Source organism: Oryza sativa, chromosome 2, assembly GCF_034140825.1.
Source record: "Oryza sativa Japonica Group chromosome 2, ASM3414082v1".
Lineage (NCBI taxonomy): Eukaryota > Viridiplantae > Streptophyta > Magnoliopsida > Poales > Poaceae > Oryza > Oryza sativa.
The window spans coordinates 35,833,138-35,856,280 of NC_089036.1; the positions used below are offsets into that span (position 1 = coordinate 35,833,138).

Here is a 23,143-nt window from a genome sequence, read left to right on the forward strand (position 1 = left end):
AATCAGAGCGAAGTTTCAGAATTCAAGTGCACATGCAAAGAGGGACATTAATTCAGAAATTAGAATTAAACAGGAAGATGTCTTGACCATCTACTACGTGTACTAGCTGGAGTAGCATTGAATCCATGGAGAAGGAGAGATCAGAGAGAGGTTTTGGTGTAGTATTTGGTCCCATGCATGCATGAACGACAATTGAAGTACACTGACAGTTTGTGACCGGGAGTCACACAAGGCGGCTACACATGCACGTACAGTAGTGATCGTGATTGATGGAGGAACTCGACAACTAGCTAGTCTGAAACTGCAAGTGTGCAGCTGGGTGCCACGGCGAGCACGTCGTTGTGGATGGCCACACGGGATCCCATGAAAGAAAAGGTACGGGGAATATCCGACTCCATGGGCCCACCTGTCAGCCTCTCCTATCCCCTCCTGCCATTTGCCACGGCCTCCTCCTCCCTTTTGAAGATCATCCCTCCTTCCTTTTCCACTGCCATTGGATTGGAGGCAAAGAGATTCAGCTTAGTAATAGTACCGCTTAAATCTGCATGCGTCTGTATATCAGCAGGCTCTCCATGGCCATGGTCGATTCCTCCTAGCTTCCTTCATTCCTCAACGCTGCTGCTGCTGCTGCATGCGTGCGTCGCCGTCTTGTCCTTTTTAATTCCAGAGTAGTTAGTTAGCAGCTAATCTTGGCTTTAGTACTCCGTATTAGTTAGCCTAGCTTTGGATGAGCAGAAGGGCAGCGTGATCCTGTGCACAACCAAGAACCAACCCCAACACATGGAAGCTGCGGCAGGGGCAGGAGGAGCCATTGGAGGTAGTGGTCGCGAGGCGGCGGCGGAGGAGGAGGACGGCGGCGAGCAGTGGCTAGAGGAGGAGGCGGAGGCGGAGGCGGTGTACTGCGCCGTGGGGAAGGAGGCGGTGAAGGAATGGAAGGCGAACCTCATGTGGGTGCTCGCCGCCTTCCCCTGGAGGAGGAGGAGGAGCCGCATCGTCCTCATCCACGTCCACCGCCCGCCTTCCCGGGTCAATATGAGTATGCTCCATCGCTAGCTATTTCATTCCAAATACTATTCCAGTTTATTTCCAATTAACTCCCGTTCTTCATTGCGTGCGTTCTTCTTGTTGCAGTTCGCTAATTCTTGCGGTCTTCTTGTTGTTTGCAGAGGTTTTGGTTGTTTATGCTTCTTATTGTTTTTTTTTTCTGTTTAATTTTACGGGTTCTCAATTGCCCCCATGCATCTGTTCTTGCTTGTAATTAATCCGGTTCAGAAATGGCTTTTTTTTTCTGTTTCTTGGCATTTGATTGCACTCCTTCGAAATGGCACCATTGCAATCTCAGTATTCCAACCATTGCAAACTTTTTATATATATAAAATTCATCTCCCGTTATCGGCAAATACCTGATCTTTTCAAATCCGCTCTTGCAAATAACAGAAAATAATTCAAACCACCTTCCCTAAATGCGACAAATCTAATTTTTCTAGAAAGATCATTCCATTTCTTTTTGGCAAATAACAACCCATTTCAAGCTAGCTGCTGTCTCCTCCATGGAAACTGGGGTTTTTTGATGCTGCGGCTGTTCTACGTGCACTGCTTACATTCCTTTTATTTTCCCATTTGAGGCCTCAATTTGTTTTCTGACTTGTCGTGGACGTGCATTATCAAGGAAAAAAAATGCGTAGAAATCAACATCTCGGACAACTTAAACTATTGCTCAGAATAATCTTATACAAATACATCTCTGCCAAGTGGAACAGTACTATAGTTTCTGCTAAGCATATCCGTCTTCAGCTAAAAGCATATTCACTGTTTGTATTTTCAGTCTAATTAAGAATTGCAATGCTAGCTCTGACCTTAATCAGGTTGTAAAACATTTCCCCTTTTATCTGGCTATTATTTTGATGAAATCAAAATGTTAGACTTGGCTACCAATATTTTCTTGTAAAATGACACCAGCTGGCTGTTTATGTTCTCTTTGCTTTTCCCACCAAATCTGTCAACCTGAAAGTAGGTGCCTTTTGTTATGTTCCTACCTTTACAATACCTTTTACATTACACTTTTGTGTTCCAAAAAATGTTGGATCTTTTGTGACATTTTTTTTTGGGTACTACCTGTGGATTTGCAGTGGGGGCATGGGTCCCAGTAAGTCAGCTTGCAGAGGAGGAGGTGAATGCATACAGGCAGCTGGAGGAGGAGAGGATCAGCAAAGTCTTAGATGATCTCTTGGACATTTGCAAAAGTCAAAAGGTTGAAACCATGATAAAGAGTTCATTGTTTTACATTTGATCCATCTTGCTTGCTGTCAATATCAGATTGCTAGTCTCAACTCACCAGCAGCCTCTGGCTGTGTTCTTATTATGACAGTCTCCCTCTTCTCCATATGCAGCCTGGGTTGCTAACAAAGTTGCTGAAAAAAACTCGCAGGTCAATGCGAGCAAGATCATCTTCTCCTGCGACGACATCGCGAGAGGCCTCCTCCAGCTCGTCGATGATCATGGGATCACTGATCTTGTCATGGGAGCAGCATCTGACAAGGCCTATTCAAGGTATGGCTGTCTTGTTCTTGGAAATTAATACATACAAATCCAGCTCTCGCTGTCGCTGCTGTTGTTATCAATCGATCGGTCCAAGAACTGGCTGGTCCAGCTTGGTGCCAGTGGATTGCTGAATTCAAAGGCAAATGATCTGGAATTCTGGATGCAATGTGATGTTAGGAAAATGCGGGCGCCGAGATCTAAGAAAGCTCGGAAGGTGCAACTGAAGGCGAGCCCCTCTTGCAAGATCTGGTTTGTCTGCAAAGGAAACCTTATCTGCACTAGGTATGCATGCATGACTCAAAAAAGTCTTAATGCCAACGATGCAACTTGCAAAAGCCTTTGGTTTTTCTTCTCCCTGTCTTGCTCAAAATGGGACAGGTATTTGTAGATTTCTATGATAGCACTGATGACAAAGACTGAAGACTGAATTGAAGTAGCACACCGTTTAACTCGTGGTTATTCTTCTATCATTGTAAGGAACATGATAGAAACTTTTTTTTTCTCGAGATAAACATGATAGAAACTGTGGTTGCGTCGGCAACATTTCCCGACATAGTTGTCTGGGAATTTACCGTTCTTCTATGACCATTTTAGCTGTTCTCACATTAAGACAATGATCACAGACTGAATTAGGCCAGACATCCTGCTCAAAAAAGAATTAGGCCAGACAAAGAATAATCTGATATACTGATAATATGATAATGTTTATGACAAATGACTAACAAAATAACAAACCTTGAACAAAAATAGTACCTGTGGAAGCACTGAGATTGCCTGAACATCCTAGTTTGTGACATATTATTCTGAACTTTTGGCATTCTTCTATTAGCTTTCTAGCTGTTCTAACATAAGGATATTCTATTTTTCCTGGAAAAATATTATAAGATTTACATATTTCCTTTAATTCCATTTGTCTGATCCGTTATAGGGAGGTGAACGAAGGACTCAATAGAACAGGATCATCGACAACTAGCACAACTCCGAGGTCGAGCACTTCTGATTACTCGAGGTCGAGATCCTCGCCACGAGTGCACAGCCTAAGCAGCGAGCAATTCGGTATGCAGGATCCAGCCGAACCGACGACATCATCAGTTGATCAGACTCCTATCAGGGAGGACAATGCCATGGACCGTGGCACTGAGGGTTTTAATCATGAAGCAGTTGCTGTTGCTAGTTCATCAACAGTCCCAGTGTCTGAAAATGTAGAGGCTGTACAGAGATCAGCTGCTGCTGTTGTGCAGTCTCTGCAAGAAATTGAAGAGGACTCACCAACTCCTTCAGGGCATGGTTCGGTATGTGCTATACGTTTCATAAATCATACAGTATAATACTAGTTTCAAGGGAAAAAAAGTTGAAAGAATTTTTAAAGAAAAAATGAACAAATCCCAACATGTAGAAAAAAACTATCTGAATTCCACATTACATGACATCTGTTTACTTGTTCAGTTACATCAAGTGCTAGACATCTGTTTATTTTCCTACTCCTAGATTGTTTGATCTTGGACTGCTGAAAATGGTACTAAAATTGTCGAAATGACTTGTTTTTGTCTCCACTACAGAAACATAATTTGAACAGCACATGTTTCATAAGTCGAAGATTTTGGCCAACTGATCTGCACCAGAATATACAGCATCAGTGTAATACACATTATATGTGTTTCAGATAGTAAACATTTAAACAATAAACGGTGCATTCCGTTTTGACAGGAGGATGCTGGTGATGTGAGCGATGCGTACGACAAGTTCAAGGATGCTGTGATAGAAGCCGAGAACCTCAGGCATGAGGCATACGAGGAGACTCGCCGGCGTCAAAAGGTCGAGCGCGACCTCGCCGACGCGACAAGAATTGTAAGTAGAGGAAATGAATCCAAGCTGCATTGCATCGTTGGTTCGATCCCATTGTTCATGTCGAATTCACCATGGATGCTTCCCGCTGATTGAAGTTGCGTTTACTCGTCGTAGTAGTCTCTTCCTTTTTCTTCTTTAGTTTTTCTTGTTTTGTCTTTTCTCTCTTCTCTTGGCATAAGCCGGTCTGGCGGATTACGTTGTATAAACAAACATTCTTTTCTTCTGATATATTGACGTGCAATTCTTTTACGTGTTCGTGAAAAAATTCACCATGGATGGATGATGTGATCGATGCAGGCGAACGAAGCGGAGAGCTCGCAGCAGAGGGAGGCGAGGCATCGGAAGGAGGTGGAGGAGAGGCTGGCGAGGGAGCGCGCGGCCATGGAGCAGGACAGGCGAGAGCTCGACGACATACTCGAGCAGACACGCGAGGTGGACGCCCGCGCCGCCGAGCTCGAGCTCCAGATCACGAGCTCCGAGCGGATGATGAGAGACCTCGAGGCCAAGCTGTCGGAATCGTACGACCTCCTCCACCAGCTCCGGCGAGAGCGCCGGCGCGACGATGTGCCGGCGGAAGCAATGGCGGGAAGCGAGGCTGGTGACCAGAGACTGACCTTCTTGCGGCTCGGCTTGCCGGAGCTGGAGGAGGCGACCAACCATTTCGACGAATCTGTCAGGATCGGAGGCGGCGACGGCAGCCGTGGCAGCGTGTACAGGGGCGACCTGCGCAGCATGGCGGTCGCCGTCAAGATGATCGGCCGTGACGTCGCCGTCGACGAGGTCGGTTTCTGCCGCGAGGTGGAAGCCGTCGGCAGGGCGAGGCACCCGAACCTCGTCACGCTCGTGGGCGCGTGCCCGGAGGCCCGCGCCGTGGTGCACGAGTTCGTGCCGGGCGGGAGCTTGGAGGACCGCCTCGCCGGCGCCGCGCCGGCGCTGCCGTGGCACGAGCTGTGCGGCGTGGCGCACCGGGCATGCTCCGCGCTGGCGTTCCTCCACTCGACGCAGCCACGGGCGACGGTGCACGGCGACGTCCGGCCGGCGAACATCCTCCTGGGCGAGGAGTGCTGCTCGAGCAAGCTTGCCGGCCTCGGCATGTGCAGGCTGGTGCGGAGCTCCGGCGGCGTGGCGCTGTCAAGGCCGGCGGTGGGCTACGTGGACCCGCGGCACCTGGCGACGGGGGAGATGACCCCGGAACGCGACGTGTACGCGCTGGGCGTGGTCCTCCTCCGGCTCGTCACCGGGAAGCCGCCGTTGATGGCGAAGCAGGAGGCGCGGGAGGCCGCGGGCGGCAGCAAGGCGTGGCACGAGGTGTTCGACGCGAGCTCTGGAGGCTGGCCGTTGGAGGTCGCCAGGGAGGTGGCGCTCGTCGGGCTGAAATGCTGCGACGTGGAGGAGGAGCCAGCGGGAGCTCGCCGTCCCGGCGAACTTCTGGAGGAGGCATGCGGCGTGCTGGAGGCGGCGATGAGCGCGGCGCCGGGGAGGTCGTGGTCGTCGGTGTCGTCGTCGTCGGACGGCGGTGAGGGCGGGGCGCCGTCCTACTTCGTGTGCCCGATCTTGAAGGAGGTGATGCGGGACCCGCAGATCGCCGGAGACGGGTTCTCGTACGAGGCGGAGGCGATCAGGGAGTGGCTGCGCAGCGGGCGCGACACGTCGCCGATGACGAACCTGAAGCTGCCCCGCCGCGAGCTCGTCCCCAACCATCCCCTCCGCGACGCCATCCACCACTGGCGCCTCCGCCGCGCCATGCGAACCAACTTTACTACTGGATTAGATAGCTACTACTACTAGGCCCTTAGCACTTGTAAGGCCCACGTTTTTAGTGGGTTTTTTTAAACTTTTTTACAGTCCACGGCCCGTATTTCCGATTGTAACCCCCGGCATTTTCCATTTCGATCCATATTTTGGACCGTTCTCCCCCAGTAGGCGTAATGGTCCAACATTTTTGCATCCAAGTCCCTAATTAATTAATTATTTCAGTGAAAAATTCAGAAAGAAAAATATCAGAGGAATCTGAACAAACTAGATAAATCTACAATCCCCCCTCCCATCTATGACTCTCCAAAAATTTAGCGGGACCTTTGTAGAGGCTCTCAAGTTCTTTACGCTAGTAGTGGCGGCTCAAAACCCCGCACGCCCTCATGATGGATCCACCTTAATCAGATCGTTGCTCATGGCTAGCGACCTACTCCCTCCTTGACTCTGTTATACTAGAATATGTCAGCTCTTGTTTTTTAGATAGAGTAGAACTTTGCAATCCGGTCCCTAATTTTTGTAAATATTTTGATAAAAAAGAGTGAATTACGCTTTGGGCCACATTTTATTACCTATATTTCACTTTGGACCACCCTTAAACATATCTTTTCACTTTGGACCGGATAAATTTGCCATTGTTGCGATTTGGACCACCACGAATGATTTTTTTTCTCATGCAATCAACGACCTTAAACACATCAGCTCTAGTATACGGCCGATCTCCTCTATATATGGTTCATATGTTTGCCGAAAGGGAAATTAAACATGACGAGAAAAGTTGTCATGGTAGTCCAAACCGCAACAATGGTAAATTTACCCGGTCCAAATTGAAAAAATAGGTTTAAGGGTGGTCCAAATTAAAATTTGGGTAATAAAAGGTGGACCAAATGGCAATTTACTCAAAAAGAGTGAAAAAAAAGATTACTTCGCCGTCAACCTGGCCCATGAACATTTTCATAGCAGGCCTAGGCCCAGGTAAAGCCCCTACCTCCCGAAGAGAGAGAGAGAATGGGGATAAGTCCATCGGGTACGAGCACGATACTCCTCCCGCTGATCGCGACCAGTCCACGTTGCCCATCTTCTCGTGTACTACTCTGGCTGGCTCACTGGCAGGTGGACCCGCCCACCTCCCCCCCGAGTCCATTCCAACTTCCTCCGCGTCACAACTCACAACAGAAGCGGAGAAGAAGAGGAGGAAGAAGTCCATCTCCATCCCCATCCCCATCCCCATCCATCCCTCGCGGCGGAGAGCAGCGTGGAGGAGGAGAGGTCCGGTGGCCATGGGCACCAGCTCGCCGGAGATGGCGGCCGCGCTCTTGCTGGTCATGGCGGCTCTGGCCGGGGTCGCGGCCGGCGGCGACATCGTCCACCAGGACGACGAGGCGCCCAAGATCCCCGGCTGCTCCAACGACTTCGTCCTCGTACGCCCCTTCCCAGACTTTCTACCATCTCGCTTGCGCGGTTTCTTCGCTTGCCCTTAGTACGATGCGACCCGAATTTTCGGTTCCGAGCTGCACGGGACGGGAGTGTTCGGTTCAATTTCAGTCGTAGGTGAAGCTAGGGTTTCGAGCTATTGATTTGTGACTTTACAGTATCAGATCAGGGGGACGGTATAGAGCCTGTCCGATTTTGTCAATTGTAGACTTCACCGATGTTGTTTGCTGCTCAGAACAGGTGATTGATAACTTGGGGACACGGACTCGCGGCTTTGCTTAGAGTCTCGACTAAATTAGCCTGCCCGATTTGGTTTGAATTCTGAAGCTCATCAGTCAATCGTTGGAGCGGGCTATAGCCTACAATTAACGATCTGCTTTGGAGGCTTCGGTTGTAAGCTGAGGACCTGTCGTTAGTTACTAGTTTACTTGAACTGTTGAACAACTAGTTATTAGTGCTATTCAATTAGTGTTTATAGTTGTTAAACTAAGTTTTTAGATGGTCAGTATAGCATATGGTATTTTGTAGTCTCTTCTATATGGTGATTGTCAGTGTAGGTTTCAAAATGGCGAGTTTTAGAATTATCAAGTTTCGATGCAGGGAGATATGGTCCTTGCATTACCTGACTCACTGGCTAACCCCTGTTGTTGCAACCTGCCTCGGGCCCTCTCCAGGTGCCTGTTTGGTTGCAAAGTAGGAGGCAGGGTCACAACACAGGGGCATTAGCTTCATAGCTTCAAATTTGTTATTTTATACCTAACACCTTACAGTGCTACTTTATTGATAACAAGTATTCCTACCCATCATGTGACCATTCTTTTAACTATGTTGTTTTCCATCACCGTGTTATCAGGTAAAAGTGCAAACCTGGGTCAATAACAGAGAGGATGGTGAGTTTGTTGGTGTTGGTGCTCGTTTTGGCCCCACTATAGAGTCAAAGGAAAAGCATGCCAATCGGACAGGACTATTGTTAGCAGATCCTATTGACTGTTGTGATCCCCCCACACAGAAGGTTAGCTTACTGGAAATGACAAATTAATAGTTTGTGATTTCTCGATGGTGTCCTACATTCCTACCCAGTGACTGATTATTCCTTTATCTAGGTTGCTGGAGATGTTTTGTTAGTGCAAAGGGGAAACTGTAAGTTCACTAAAAAAGCTAAGAATGCTGAAGCTGCTGGGGCTTCTGCTATTATAATCATCAATCATGTCCATGGTATGCCTTATTTGTGAAATTATTTGTAAATTCATACATATAATGTCCTTTGCTTTATACCTGCGTTCAGCAGCTGATTAGTTAGTAGATCAAGATGTTGAAATAGTCGAATAGCATAATATTCTCCCTTACCATTTTACTATGCATATGCATGGTGGACCACTATAAACCTTCTATTTACCATTGCCATCCTACCTGAAATCTCTTCTGTGTCTTACCTTTGTTAAAAGATCATTTACTATCTATTGTAAGATTACAACCATTAGTCTCTTTACCCTACATAGGCAGATCAACATATATTCTTGCCATGGGTGCAAATAGTTAATGTGCGTGCGTGCTCAAGATACTTCCTAGGTTGTTTTATCATTGAAAGGTCAATGTCTATGCATCACACCCAAATTTAGTTGCAGTGGTTCATCACTTCATATTGTTTGATAAGTTAGATACTTACTTTTGACTGTGTTATCAGATTTTTTTCAAAGTTGGACACATGTATTGCACCAGTCCCCACATGTTTGTCAATATAGGTGAGCACTCATAAATGTGGTTAACATGTGTCCTGCACTCCTGCTTCCACTTGCAGAGCTATACAAGATGGTCTGCGACCGAAATGAAACAGATTTGGACATAAATATACCTGCAGTTCTTCTGCCAAAAGATGCAGGCAATGATTTACAGAAGCTTCTTACACGTGGTAAAGGTAAATCTTCAAAGCCTTCCACCACCTGAAATCTTGTGCCATGTCCTATGTAGGTTTTTTTTTTGTTTCAAATTTTGTTTTGTCTTGGAAGTTGTTTTTTGGCCATAGTATCTAACATATGTATCGAATTTGTTTTCAATTTCTCAGTTTCGGTGCAGCTATACTCTCCAGACCGTCCTCTGGTTGATACTGCAGAGGTGTTTTTGTGGCTTATGGCTGTTGGTACCATTCTTTGTGCATCATACTGGTCAGCATGGAGTGCTCGAGAAGCAGTTATTGAACAAGAGAAGCTTCTAAAGGTTCTGAACAGAAGCTTATTTGACTATTGTTCTGGATTTTGTTTGCTTGAAAAGAGAACTAACAGTCATTTGGTTTATGTAGGATGGCCATGAAAGTTCACTAAACTTAGAGGCTGGTGGTTCTAGTGGCATGGTAGATATCAACATGACATCGGCAATACTGTTTGTTGTTATTGCATCTTGCTTCTTGATAATGCTCTACAAGCTTATGTCTCACTGGTTTGTGGAGCTTCTGGTGGTCATCTTTTGCATTGGTGGTGTAGAGGTGTGTTCAATGCCATTCCATTTTCCCTGTAATTAATTAGCTGGATATCTGGCCCTAAGATCTTTATACTGTTTATCCATTGAAACATATAATCTGTATGCTTTCCAAATGCTAAATTTCACAAATTGTGAGGCAGTACTATATGAACTACTATGAAAGAATCATGCCAAACTGAGCAAGGAGCTTTGTGGTTTCTCTTTAATGCCAAGCATGATAACTTTTATCGAATAGAAGAATAAGGCCCTGTTTGATTCAGCTTAGGATTATTATAATTTGGATTATTAGGAGTAAGCTGAAACAAACAAGTAGATTATTATGATAGATTATTATAATCTAATAATCTTCTATGGATGAGCTTTTTCCAGATTATTGAGTGGCTAAAGACCCACTACCCTTAGATGCCTCTAATAATCCAGAGAAACAAACAGCTCACAGCTTATTCTATGTCAGTTTATTATAATCTAGTTTATAGTAATTTGATTTGATAATCTAGATTACAATAATCTTAAGCTAAACAAACAGGGCCTAAATTGACCTTAGTTCTGTTAGTCGATATTCAAAACTAATATTTATGTTTGTATGATTGTTGTTCTTACATTTCTTGAGCTCATTGTGTGTTCTTTATTATTTGTTTATGCAGGGTCTGCAAACTTGCTTGGTGGCTTTATTGTCAAGGTACATTTGTGGCCCTTTGAAATTGTTTTATGGGCTAGGATTTATATAGTAGACACGTCTCAGATGAATATTTATATATCATGGCTGTGGGCTGTGGCCAAGAGAACATAAGAAAGTTTCCTTACCAGTAATCATGTGATCTTTCAGATGGTTTAAACCTGCTGCCGAATCTTTCGTGAAAGTGCCCTTCTTTGGAGCGGTTTCATACCTTACAATCGCAGTCTGTCCATTTTGCATTGTGTTTGCTGTTATATGGGCTGTTTATCGCCGGATGACCTATGCTTGGATTGGGCAAGATATTCTTGTAAGTGAAGTTTCGTTTTTATACCCTCACCCTCAATTGGGATGATTAGGAGGTTGAATGTTAATTAACATGGTGCCTGTCTTCAGGGTATTGCTCTGATTGTTACTGTAATCCAAATTGTTAGGATACCTAACCTCAAGGTAATTATTGTGCCCTGCTGCTTATGCTTACCATATAGTGGGGAGTGGGGACTTTTATAACAATTCTTGCTCTTTTTCCATCATGATCAGGTCGGATCTGTTCTTCTCAGTTGTTCCTTCTTATATGACATCTTTTGGGTTTTTATCTCCAAGATGTGGTTTCATGAGAGTGTGATGATTGTGGTAGGTACAGATGACTACTTTCATACTGTGATGTTCTGCTTCTGCAACTTGCGAAATGCTAATTGCCCTAGCGTCTGCTCGTAGGTTGCCCGTGGTGATAAGACTGATGAAGACGGTGTGCCCATGCTGTTAAAAATCCCACGAATGTTTGATCCATGGGGTGGATTCAGTATCATTGGCTTTGGTGATATACTTCTTCCTGGGCTGTTGATTGCTTTTGCATTAAGGTCAGTGTTAAATTCTGCCCATCCGCTTTATCTACAAGTCTTTGCCTAATCCTGCTATATTAACGTGCAAGGCTTTTGCATATTTGTGAAAAAAAAATAGCCTAATCCTGGTGGGCTATCATAAATTGCTCAGGAGGCTTGAGAACAATCAGCATAAATTGTTTTGGATTTGCAGGTGTCTGAGCACAGTACGTTATTGAGCACTACACTGATTTTTTTTTCAATCTCTCTTTGTAGGTATGATTGGGCTGCCAAAAAGACCTTGCAATCTGGTTACTTTTTGTGGTCAATGGTTGCTTATGGTTCTGGTAAGACGCCACTTCTTACATGCACTTCCCTGTGTTTTCCAACTCTCTAGGTACAGTTTGCCAGATACAGCTTAAACTAAATTGTCCTATAATGGGATACTTTTGATAGTAGAAACAAAATTACAATGGGACCTTTGGTTTATACTCCCCTGTTATTTTTTATATGATGTTGGTTAGTTCATTTTTTAACTAACCAGCGTCATATATTTAGGGATGGACGTAGTACCTTTTATTTTCTGCTGGTTGATGGAAATGACAAAATAAAAGGATTATCATACGTGAATGTGAAAGAAAAGGGATTCTCATACGTATACGTGAACAATTGAAACATCTAACAAAACCCGTGCGGCAACATGTTGGTGTTTTTTACCTGTAGTCTGACATACTGTATTCTTTTGCCCCTTCTTTAGGTCTTATGATCACGTATGTTGCCTTGAACCTTATGGATGGTCATGGTCAACCAGCTCTTCTTTACATTGTGCCTTTTACGCTTGGTAAGTAAAGCCTTCCTTGTGCCTGGTGAGAAGGTTCATAGCTTCAGGGGTTTAGTGCTCTCATTTTAACACGGCACCATGCTACTGCAGGCACCTTCATAGCGCTCGGCAGGAAACGGGGTGAACTCAGGAACCTCTGGACAAGAGGACAGCCTGAGAGAGTCTGCACGCACATGCACATGCAACCTTCACCGAAGGACACCAATTGTGATGCTGTAAGCTCGTAAGAAAGCTTATCAGCATGGCCTTGGAGTTGGAGAGGCTCACTGATACGTCTGATGTAAATTATATTTGCTCACGGTATTGTAACATAATATGTTCTCTGGAGGCAGAATCGCGACTCCACTGACTTGTAGTAACGTAGTACTACGTAGAAGTATTTGTAACTAGGGCACTAGGCTTCAATGCTGTTGTCCTAGTATGGAACTACGGATCCATGTTGTCATCACTAGCAGGCATCAATCTTTTGTATAGTAACCGGTTATATAGTTTTGTGGCCACATAAGAAATGAAGGAATTTTTAAGTGATTTTAGTTCCATGGTCCTAACAATCCATGAACATGTCCATCTGATCCATGGCGAATGGACTCTTTTTTTTATATACAGATTCTGTAATTCTCAAACTGTCATGTTTCTTCCTGACAATATAACTGTGTCGAATCCCAGATAGGAGTGTCACAGCTATGGAAAGGACCATGAAGGTATAAACCAGCTTCTCCAGTTTTTTTTCTTTTCCCTGGATCGATTCTACTCCATCGGTCCCTAAAAAAAAAAAAAGTCAAACCTTAGGTTTTCATATCCAATGTTTGACTGTCCGTCTTATTTGAAAAAAATATATAAAAAATTAAAAAGATAAGTCACTCATAAAATATTAATCATGTTTTATCATCTAACAACAATGAAAATACTAATTATAAAAAAAATTCATATAAGACGGACAGTGAAACGTTGGACATGAAAAACCAGGGTTTGTCTTTTTTTTTTTTTACGGAAAGAGTATGTCTGATCATGTGGACGCGTGGCAAGAGCCTAGTAGCTTTGTCGGTGCAGGAGATATGCACTACACGACACACAGGGGAGGGAATCATCATAGATGAACAGTTGTTGTTCAGCAAACGGCAAATACAGAAATACTGTGATGTCCTGACCATTTATTTTTCTACCAAGACAAAACCACTCCATATCACTACGTCACTTTGATGTATATATGCAAATGGAAGTAGCATCATTTTTCTAACCAAGGGCGTGCACCTTTATGAATTGATTTTTTGTATGCAGCTGCACAGGTGATGTGAGGCCGGAGACCGGAGTGGAGGGGAGGTGGTGGTGCGGCTAGTGGTGTGTGGCCAGCGATGAAGCAACGGCTGCCGTGCCCGTCTCTGTCCTGGTCCGACCGCCCAAGCTCCCCTTTTCTCTTGTGCAGTACAGTTTCGCCTTCTTGTTTCTCGTGTGTTTTTCCTTCCGTTTGCTGCTCTCGTAGAACGGTAGAAGTAGTAGCAGTAGACCTTGTTCGTGAGTGGTTGCGGCTTCTGTTGTGTTTGGTCGCCTTTGTTCGCTAGTGCATCTGGATTCCATGATCATGATCATGATGTCCATGCAGATTGATGTGGTGACTGACTGACTGAATGAATGAACAGCTGCAGCTATAGCTGAGGGTGTGTTTAGTTAACGCTAAAATTAGAAGTTTGGTTAAAATTGGAATGATACGACGGAAAAGTTGGAAGTTTGTGTATGTAGGAAAGTTTTGATGTAATAGAAAAGTTGAAAGTTTGAAGAAAAAATTTGGAAGTGAATAAACGAGTGAGCTCTCCTTTTCCTTTTGACCCACTCTGCTAGCTGCCCTTCTTCCCCTAGTGGCCATTTTCCCCCATACTAGCCGACTTTGCTACTACTTGATAGTCTTATCACTGAGAGGAATGGACGCACATTATTATATGCTAGATTGTTAAATCGAGAGGGGATTACTGTTGCAAGTGAGACAGTACCTAGCACATAATATGAAGGTATATATTCATTCTTCTTGGGTCGAGTTGTTAGCAATGCTGAATTATCAATGTTTGCCAACTGCTAGCAATTAGGAAGAATGGCTAGTTTGTGGCTATGATTGATCGATCATCAAGCTAAAGATAATGCTATGCAAGTCGAGACAGCTCGATGAGCTCACACAAAGGATAATCTTCCAAACTGACCACTCTGTCCGTGGTCTTGTTTGGATCCTCCGAGCTATTAAATAGTCCTCTGAAATTTTGCTATTTAGGATTATTAAACGTAGATTACCGACAAAACCGATTCCATAGCCCCTAGGCTATTTTGCGAGACGAATCTAATGATGTATATTAATCCATAATTAGCAGCTGATTACTGTAGTATTACTGTAGCAAATCATGGATTAATATACCTCGTTAGATTCGTCTCGCAAAATAGCCTAGTGGTTATGGAATGAGTTTTGTCAGTAATTTACGTTTAATACTCTTAAATAACGAAATTCCGGAGGGCTATTTAATAGCCCTCCGGATCCAAACAGGGCCCGTGTCACCTAAACAAAAATGGCTTTAATTTCCAGAACCTGCCCCGTAGCAAACGAACCCATACTACTAATCTATCATATCATCTTGTGAATTATTTATCTCTCGCTGACAATAACCGATGAACCATCAAATTCAAGCTTAGTAACAGTAGCGCTTCCTGTCATCCACAGATTAATCAAGGTAAAACAAAAACCCCTACCATCATCGTTGTCGTCCACTAATTACTAAATTGCCGACTGCTAAAACAAAATGAATAATTAATTAATTAATTAATTAGTAAAGAGGAAGAGAAAGAGAAGGCCATTGGTGCAGACGTAGTAGTGGAGCAGGAGCTATAAAAAGAAGCAGGAAGCCACTCGCTCTCCTCACAGCCACAGCTCGCCATCGTCGTCGTCGTCGTCGTCGTCTCCGGCTCCGGCAAGAGAGCTAGTAGTGAGTAGTAGAAAGAAGAAGAGGCAAATTAATAGTAATGGAGGGGAAGGAGGAGGATGTGAGGCTGGGGGCGAACAGGTACACGGAGAGGCAGCCGATCGGGACGGCGGCGCAGGGGGCGGAGGAGAAGGACTACCGGGAGCCGCCGGCGGCGCCGGTGTTCGAGGTGGAGGAGCTGACGTCGTGGTCGTTCTACCGGGCGGGGATCGCGGAGTTCGTGGCGACGTTCCTGTTCCTGTACATCAGCATCCTGACGGTGATGGGGGTGAACAAGTCGGCGTCCAAGTGCGCCACCGTGGGGATCCAGGGCATCGCGTGGTCGTTCGGCGGCATGATCTTCGCGCTCGTCTACTGCACCGCCGGCATCTCCGGCGGGCACATCAACCCGGCGGTGACGTTCGGGCTGTTCCTGGCGCGGAAGCTGTCGCTGACGCGGGCGGTGTTCTACATGGCGATGCAGTGCCTGGGCGCCATCTGCGGCGCCGGCGTGGTGAAGGGGTTCCAGCGGGGGTTGTACATGGGCTCCGGCGGCGGCGCCAACGCCGTGAACCCGGGGTACACCAAGGGGGACGGGCTCGGGGCGGAGATCGTGGGCACCTTCGTCCTCGTCTACACCGTCTTCTCCGCCACCGACGCCAAGCGCAACGCCAGGGACTCCCACGTCCCCATCCTGGCGCCGCTCCCCATCGGCTTCGCCGTCTTCCTCGTCCACCTCGCCACCATCCCCATCACCGGCACCGGCATCAACCCCGCCCGCAGCCTCGGCGCCGCCATCGTCTATAACCGCGCCCACGCATGGCACGACCACGTATGCAACCAACCATTATTTAATGCTTTCTCAACTACTTAGCTACTCCATCCATCCGATAAAAAACCAATCGGAACGTGACACATTCTATTATTATGTATCTGAATATATATATACTATCTAAATTCATCGTACAAAATTCGTTTTTTATGGGATTTGAGGGAGTAGTTGCTAATAATCACACGTTAATTTAGTTCATTGATTAGTGCTAATTGATGGATGGATTTGTGCAGTGGATTTTCTGGGTTGGTCCGTTCATCGGAGCGGCACTGGCGGCCATCTACCACGTGGTGGTGATCAGAGCAATCCCCTTCAAGAGCCGGGACTAATTAATTACCATGCACCATCATCTTAATTAAGCGATAATTACTCTGAAATAATCAACCGAGTTGATGCTGCAAGATGATGGAGGATCAAGTCTCTACAGTACTACGTGTGTTATTACCGTCTGGTGATCGATGAAGCTAGCCGCTGCATAATTATAAGCGCGTTTATATATATCTGATGTTGCTGTAATTATATCTATGTGTACGTAGTATGTTTGGTGTGAGAAATGGTACTTGTGTGTGCGGAGGCATGCATGTTCTTGGTTGCACGCCTTCAGCTATATATAGCTTTGCATCAATTCCATCTCCAAATGTGAATTTTACTAGTTACTATTTTTACCTCCTCTCATCCCCTCTTATGTTATGTGTGATCAAGTATTTGATCCCCTCTCGTTAAGTAAATGTTAAGCATGCGTATTTGTAAACTTGTTAGTGCTATACTGATATGCTATCGGCCCTATCGGCGCCATTATTGCCGGGTCTTCAAATGCCACGGTGTATGAGAAGACTTACGAATTGTGCAAAAAAAAAAAAAAATCTTGCTGACAGCCATAATCATACATACATACTAGCTATGAGCCTATGAATTATAGCGGACCATGCATCATATTTTACTTGAACAAGTAAAAACTAAAAGCATAAGAAAAAAGTAAACAATTCTTTAAATTCCTCAGTTCAATGTATGAAAATTACTTGTGGTTAGAGCTATTAATTATAGCGGACCATGCACCACATTTTACCTGAGCAAGTATGAACAGAAGCAAATCTAAACAAGCAGTAATGAACTGTACACTGACAGACAAGTTAACATACATCCTCAGCTAGGTTACAAGCAGCTTTCTGCTATTAGAATTTACAACATTCACATGACTTAAAGGTGTGTTTAGTTCACGCAAAAATTGGAAGTTTGATTGAAATTGAAACGATGTGACGGAAAAGTTGGAAAATTGTGTGTAGAAAAATTTTGATGTGATGGAAAAGTTGGAAGTTTTAAAAAAAAAAGTTGGGAACTAAACCAAGCCTTAGAAAAAAGTATCTTTCCTGACAGTAACATACCAATATACAGCTATGAATTATCACAGTTTACCTGAACGAGTAAATACGCTTTACTTGGAAGTCCAGTTTTAGACCTAAAACCAGCGTATAATAATATAGGCATGTAAGTAATTTTAATAGCTCCATAAAATATGTTTAGATCGATGGGCTGTTTTCCGGATTAAAATTCAGCCCTGTAAGTCCATTAAACAAAAAAAAAAGTCCTTCACAGCCCACGATAAAAATCCGACAAAATTAAGTCGAGCTCGTCCCCGCAGCTGCACCAGTGTTTAATTTTTCGGTTTAGCCGATTGTATTAGAGGTCATCGATATACCGAAATTTCCAAAAGTTTAAACAAATGTTAGTAAAATTTAAACAAAATATTACTAAATTCACAAAAAATTAAAAAAATAAAATTTCAACCAAAATAATATTATATCGGGGGATCCGAAATGACCGAAATTTCTAACCCTGAGCTGCACTCCCTTGCCAATTCCGCCTCACCACATATATACCTTCACCCTGCTCTTGAGTCTTAATGAGACAAGTGTGGACTGTGGAGAGTGGAGTGTTATGCCACTTCCGTTGAAATGGATATCATCACTTAACTTCCAAGTCCGGTAACTTTATCATCGCTCCACACACTAGATCTCTCCCTTTTTTTCTTTCTTCCCTCCAACAGCTGCGGATCTATAAGGTCCGACAACCTGGATCCAGCGTCTGCAAGTCTCTACCAGGTCAACCCCTACCTTTCGAGTCCCCACGTTGCTGGCCTCAATGACGACTATAACTACAATGTGCGCGGCGACGGGGTAGAAGAGGAGACAAGTCAGTGGCTAGTAGGTGCGGCTGCGCATGCGGAGATAGAGAGGAGGAACGGCGATGGCTCGTGGAGAAGGAGCGGTGCCGGTGGTGCGTGGAGGAGAGGAAAGGTAGACAATGGGTGCTGTCAGTGGAACAAGTTTGTTTTCGCCACCCATCCCAATTGAGTTATTTGCCTTTTTTCTTCAAGCACTATTTACATATGGGATACTAGTCATTGCAAATAATGGATGGCTGGTTTTAATTGAAAAGTTTGAGACAACAAGGTTATTTAAAGTGACAATTGGTTGATTAAAGCTGGATTAATTTACTTTAATTGCGTTCGGTAGCTGAGAGAAGATTTCTCTCGTTTGTCGCGCGTATACTTTTCGAACTATTAAACAATGTGTTCTTTTACAAAATCTTTTTATAGGAAAGTTGCTTTTAAAAATTATATTAATTTAACTTTTAAATTTAAAATAGTTAATACTCAATTAATCATGTATTGATGATTCAGCTCGTTTTACTTATTGACCCATCTTCTCTTTCCCTTCTCTCATAAACTTACGGAATCATTGCGTCGAGTATCTTTGCCCCTTCCCACCAGCGCCAAGAAAAACTCCAGTCTCGTCTCCGCTCCTTGCACCTGCGGCCAGCGCTGATCTCCATCCATCTCGCGAGCATAGCGGAGCCGGAGCGGAGCAGGGGAGGGGCGCCTTCGTCCTACTGCATCCTGGTGAGCATCCACATTCTCTTCCCTTTTCTTCTTCTTTTTTTTTTTAACGAACCTCCACATTTCTCTTTCTCATCCATCTGTGTCTTCCTCCCACTTAATTTTGTCTCGATTTTGCTTGCTTCTCTTCTAGATCTGGAACGAGCCTTTTCTCTTAATTTCAGAGCCTTAGCCTCTCTTAATACAAGTAAAGGTTTGGGGTTCAATTGAACCCCCATTTCCCAAGTTGGATCCGCCCCTGAATTCTTCGGGTTTTCGCCTGCTCTCGGTTGCAGGGTTTTGTGCTAGCTTGATTCGGATTCCTGGTGCTCGATTGGGATGGATTCGATTTTGATCGGGTTGTCTGTTTCCATCATTGGTCCTGCAATTTCAATTCGAAGTTACATCTTTCTATAAATCTGCTAGTGTTAAACCCGTGATTAAATATCCCTTCTTGTGCTGATTTTTAAATAATTCGAGCTCGGATTGCGCTTACAAAAACAGTCTTGTGCATTTTGAATTCGCTTCTTCTTTCTCAAATTCAAAATTACAGTACAATTTGCAGCAAGAGTGCACATATCCTTAATTGCATGTACTAGGATCCTGTGTCTATAGCAAAATACACTGTTACAGCTGCGATCCTCAGTCAACAGAAGTTCATATCCAGACTTTGATTGCATTTTGGAATTCTGGCTTTGCATGCAATTTTTCTTCTCATATAGCATTCCCAATTCATCCTCCATTTAATTAAGATCTTGAAGCTAGACGATCTGTAAACTGACTGATTAGATCGGGTTTCTGCGTTGTACCGTGAAATTTATACTGTGTTTTACAGTAAATTCGAATCTATACTTAAAATTATTGCATTAGAATTGGGCACATCAGGGTATCAGTTGGGAGAAAATGCATCACAAGACTGTACTGTAGCAAAATTATTCTAACCGACCTGTTCATTACTGTAGTCTGCAATCTCCGTAACTCCCACTTTAAATGCGAATTTACTGAAAGTATGAACACAGGAGAGTTACCTGCCCCAACTATAAATTCTTGGTTTACTCCACATAATTTTACATCTAGTACACAGAATTAATGCAAATCACCTAGCCACCTGCTAAATTTCATAACCAAAATTGATCTACACAATTTCATTTCTGATTTACTACCTGGCCACCTGCACTGCTTTTGTACATATTCCTTAGACGCACCACTTTGACGAGTGTTACTCCAGCAAGTAACGAGCAATTCTTGTAGCCAGCTAGCTGGTAGTGGGTCCTGGTAAGTGTCTCTGCCGATTCATCACCATAATGGTTAGTGGTTGGGAGTCACTAATGCTCTTCAATCTGTTTGCAATCGCATCAGATGAGAGATTTAGTCCGATCCGGATCGAGTTGCATGGAGGTGTCACATCATCTTGATCGCTTTCCGGCTTCCTCGCCCCCCCCCCCCCCCCCCAATGGAAATTAATCTATGCAAAATATGAATTTCCTGTGTAACTTAGGACTCAAGACTCGATTTTGAATTTCAAATTCCCTTTATGCGTGGTCAAATTTTAATTTTTAATGTTGAGCTAGTTTCAGAAATTCTGCTATGCCTAATAATAGTTGGTATTTTTCTTTTATTTAGGACTAGCACTGTTTTAGCAAAGTTCACCAATCCTGCAGATCTCACATGCAGCTTTCTTGGTTCTTGCACCATGCAATAAATCTTGAACATCATGCTAATTTTGGAAATTATTCTGGCACTGGGTTGATAGAGCTATTTATTGTTTGCTGTTGAGAGTCAATCATAGAACACTTCACAGTATTGAGTTTGTTTGTGTACTGATTGAATTTGATGCAAAACCTTGAACCAGGGAGAGATCAGGGCAGAGAATCAGCATGATGATGGAGACTGAACTATGCTCTTCCCGGGTTCTGTCTCTGCCTCGGTACGATAGTGGAGATGAGGAGCTCTCAGTGCTTCCTCGGCACACAAAGGTCATCGTCACTGGGAACAACCGAACAAAATCTGTCTTGGTCGGTCTACAAGGTGTTGTCAAGAAGGCTGTTGGTCTAGGAGGTTGGCACTGGCTGGTGAGTCTCCCACTGAATTTTTTAGTATCCCACTTAAACTTTACTTTATTGTGTTTTTTTTTATCTTGAAATGTTTGTTTCACAAGTGAACGATATAGTACTGATTTTTTTGTTTTAGAAAGTAGCTAGGCAAGTAATTCTCTACATGTTTATAAAATATCATCTGTGTTAATAATACCGTCATAATCTATAACCACCATTGTTTGAGATTATATGTTTTCTTTAAGTGTTTATGAGCTTAGGAGTTGAACTATTAAATGCAAATATAATGGAAAACAATACCAAGACCTGAGATATTCATGAAAATGCAGGTTCTAAAGAATGGTGTAGAGGTGAAGCTGCAGAGGAATGCTTTGAGTGTCTTGGAACCTCCAACTGGTAACGAAGACGACGATGATATTGACGGCAACAATTCATTCTGTAGCAGTTCCGACATGGGAGACAAAGACATGGACTATTGTAAGACCATCCTGTGATAATTGCAATATAGCCAATTGCTTTAAACTAACAATTAACAGTGTAATCAACTAACAATTTTCTTCTGCTTTTGCAAGTAGCGATCATAGAATACCATAAACCAACAAAGCCAAGAGTTCGGCATACAAGGCCCTGGTCATCCTGTACAAAATCCAGCAACCGAGGCAATTTTCACCCCAGTTCAATATTGCAAACGGTAATTACTAATCGAGATATCAGGCCGTGTACAATCCAAAATTAAAGCCAGTGTGACCCTTGGATCACATGGCTTGGTCCATGGTTATGTAGGATCTATTGTTGTCATAGGCCCTTCTGCTGTTTTAGCCAATGCATCTTGCTTATTATGAACAGGGCGAAATAACTTTCATTGATCATTCGTTCAGTTTGCTGGGAAAGCTGCTAGGATTTTGATCTGTCTTTTGCACATCTCATACCATTTCCTTTTTCTGAGCAAAGTATGTTTCTTACCTTTTGTTTGCAGAGAGTAAACCTGACAAGACTCGGAACTCCTACCCTGTGGAGATACTGGAAGCACTTCAATCTTGTAAGCAGCCTGGATCCAACAAACCTTACATTTCATTTCCATGGTCTAATGCTGAAAAACTATGCACAGGTAAGCATGAACCCCGATCCATCAAAGGAACAGCTCTTCCATGGGGTCCAGCAGCATTTTCAGTCTCAGGTAGCAGCTGAAAACCTATTACACACCACCTATACCTTTTAGATAGGCAGTTTGTATTGTAGTATAACCTGTGATCAGTTTGTAGTCTTAACCTCTGGCTCTAATCTCCTCCAAATGCTAAATAAAAAGCAGCAGCAATTGGATGAGTTGCAGGTGATTCTGGGCTTCATCCAGGCAGCAAAGAGGCTCAAGACCCTGTACCACTCCTAGCCTGTAACATCTCGGTGTGTAGATCTCAACAAATTAGATTAGATGTCTCTATGTATGTGGTTAAATTAATCTTAGCCTTGAGAGAGCTGAACAGAAAGGAGATAGTATAAGAGGTGCATTCGATCAGTAAGTAATTCTTTTTTACTTTTACCTGTAAAGAGTTTATGTAACCCCAGTCACAGTGTCAGCAACTACTGACCTATCACCATCATCTAAATACTACTCCCTCCGTCCTGTAATATAAGGATTTCGATATTTTACTTGCATTGTTTGATCATTCATCTTATTAAAAAAATTAGAATTATTATTATTATTGACTTACTTTATTATCCAAAGTATTTTAAGCACAACTTTTCGTTTTTTATATTTGCACAATTTTTTTAATAAGACGAGTAATCAAACAGTACAGGTAAAATATCAAAATCTATTATATTATGGGACAAAGGGAGTAATAGTACTACTCTCTCCGTCCCAAAATATAGATATTTTTAGTTATGAATCTGGACAACTATGTGTTTGGATTCATAACTCAAAAATAACTATATTTTAGTACGAAGGTAGTAATACAGTGTGAAGCTATGATGAATTTGGATGTCAACTCATCCAATGCATGTTTTCCCCCTAATCCTCAACTCATCCCGTCTCTAAGATCTCTGGTTGGTGGTGGTAAGAGC

General features: G+C 43.7%; 4 protein-coding genes across 10 annotated transcripts; all 4 read left to right on the plus strand.

The window, feature by feature from the left end:
• The first annotated feature begins 496 nt into the window (after positions 1 to 496).
• On the plus strand, positions 497 to 6,336 carry LOC4331192 (U-box domain-containing protein 33). Of its 2 annotated transcripts, none has more exons than XM_015767564.2 (7): positions 497 to 1,036; positions 2,130 to 2,251; positions 2,391 to 2,550; positions 2,719 to 2,823; positions 3,470 to 3,833; positions 4,249 to 4,389; positions 4,687 to 6,336. In XM_015767564.2, the coding sequence occupies exons 3-7, from the start codon at positions 2,519 to 2,521 to the stop codon at positions 6,175 to 6,177; spliced, it is 2,133 nt and encodes a 710-aa protein (XP_015623050.1). In that variant the 5' UTR covers positions 497 to 1,036; positions 2,130 to 2,251; positions 2,391 to 2,518; the 3' UTR covers positions 6,178 to 6,336. The 2 variants fall into 2 exon arrangements, with proteins under 2 accessions (XP_015623050.1, XP_015623048.1); XM_015767562.3 differs by having other exon boundaries at positions 517 to 1,036; positions 2,429 to 2,550.
• A 943-nt stretch (positions 6,337 to 7,279) lies between these two features.
• Positions 7,280 to 13,018, plus strand: LOC4331193 (signal peptide peptidase-like 4). The gene is made up of 14 exons (NM_001417095.1): positions 7,280 to 7,562; positions 8,429 to 8,587; positions 8,679 to 8,790; positions 9,374 to 9,490; positions 9,638 to 9,789; positions 9,872 to 10,054; positions 10,695 to 10,729; positions 10,877 to 11,033; positions 11,120 to 11,173; positions 11,264 to 11,356; positions 11,441 to 11,583; positions 11,821 to 11,891; positions 12,302 to 12,385; positions 12,476 to 13,018. Exons 1-14 carry the CDS (start codon positions 7,422 to 7,424, stop codon positions 12,610 to 12,612), a joined length of 1,638 nt encoding a protein of 545 aa, NP_001404024.1. The 5' UTR covers positions 7,280 to 7,421; the 3' UTR covers positions 12,613 to 13,018.
• A 2,215-nt stretch (positions 13,019 to 15,233) lies between these two features.
• LOC4331194 (aquaporin PIP 1-3-like) lies at positions 15,234 to 16,901 on the plus strand. The gene is made up of 2 exons (NM_001417101.1): positions 15,234 to 16,153; positions 16,387 to 16,901. Exons 1-2 carry the CDS (start codon positions 15,383 to 15,385, stop codon positions 16,480 to 16,482), a joined length of 867 nt encoding a protein of 288 aa, NP_001404030.1. The 5' UTR covers positions 15,234 to 15,382; the 3' UTR covers positions 16,483 to 16,901.
• Positions 16,902 to 18,874: 1,973 nt separating this feature from the next.
• Positions 18,875 to 22,735, plus strand: LOC4331195 (uncharacterized). 6 transcript variants are annotated; one of them, XM_026023006.2, is made up of 7 exons: positions 18,875 to 19,052; positions 20,881 to 21,100; positions 21,412 to 21,559; positions 21,655 to 21,773; positions 22,059 to 22,121; positions 22,191 to 22,259; positions 22,389 to 22,735. In XM_026023006.2, exons 2-7 carry the CDS (start codon positions 20,906 to 20,908, stop codon positions 22,467 to 22,469), a joined length of 675 nt encoding a protein of 224 aa, XP_025878791.1. In that variant the 5' UTR covers positions 18,875 to 19,052; positions 20,881 to 20,905; the 3' UTR covers positions 22,470 to 22,735. The 6 variants fall into 6 exon arrangements, with proteins under 6 accessions (XP_025878791.1, XP_015623999.1, XP_015624000.1 ...); XM_015768513.3 differs by having other exon boundaries at positions 22,392 to 22,735; XM_015768514.3 differs by having other exon boundaries at positions 22,395 to 22,735.
• Positions 22,736 to 23,143: the final 408 nt, after the last annotated feature.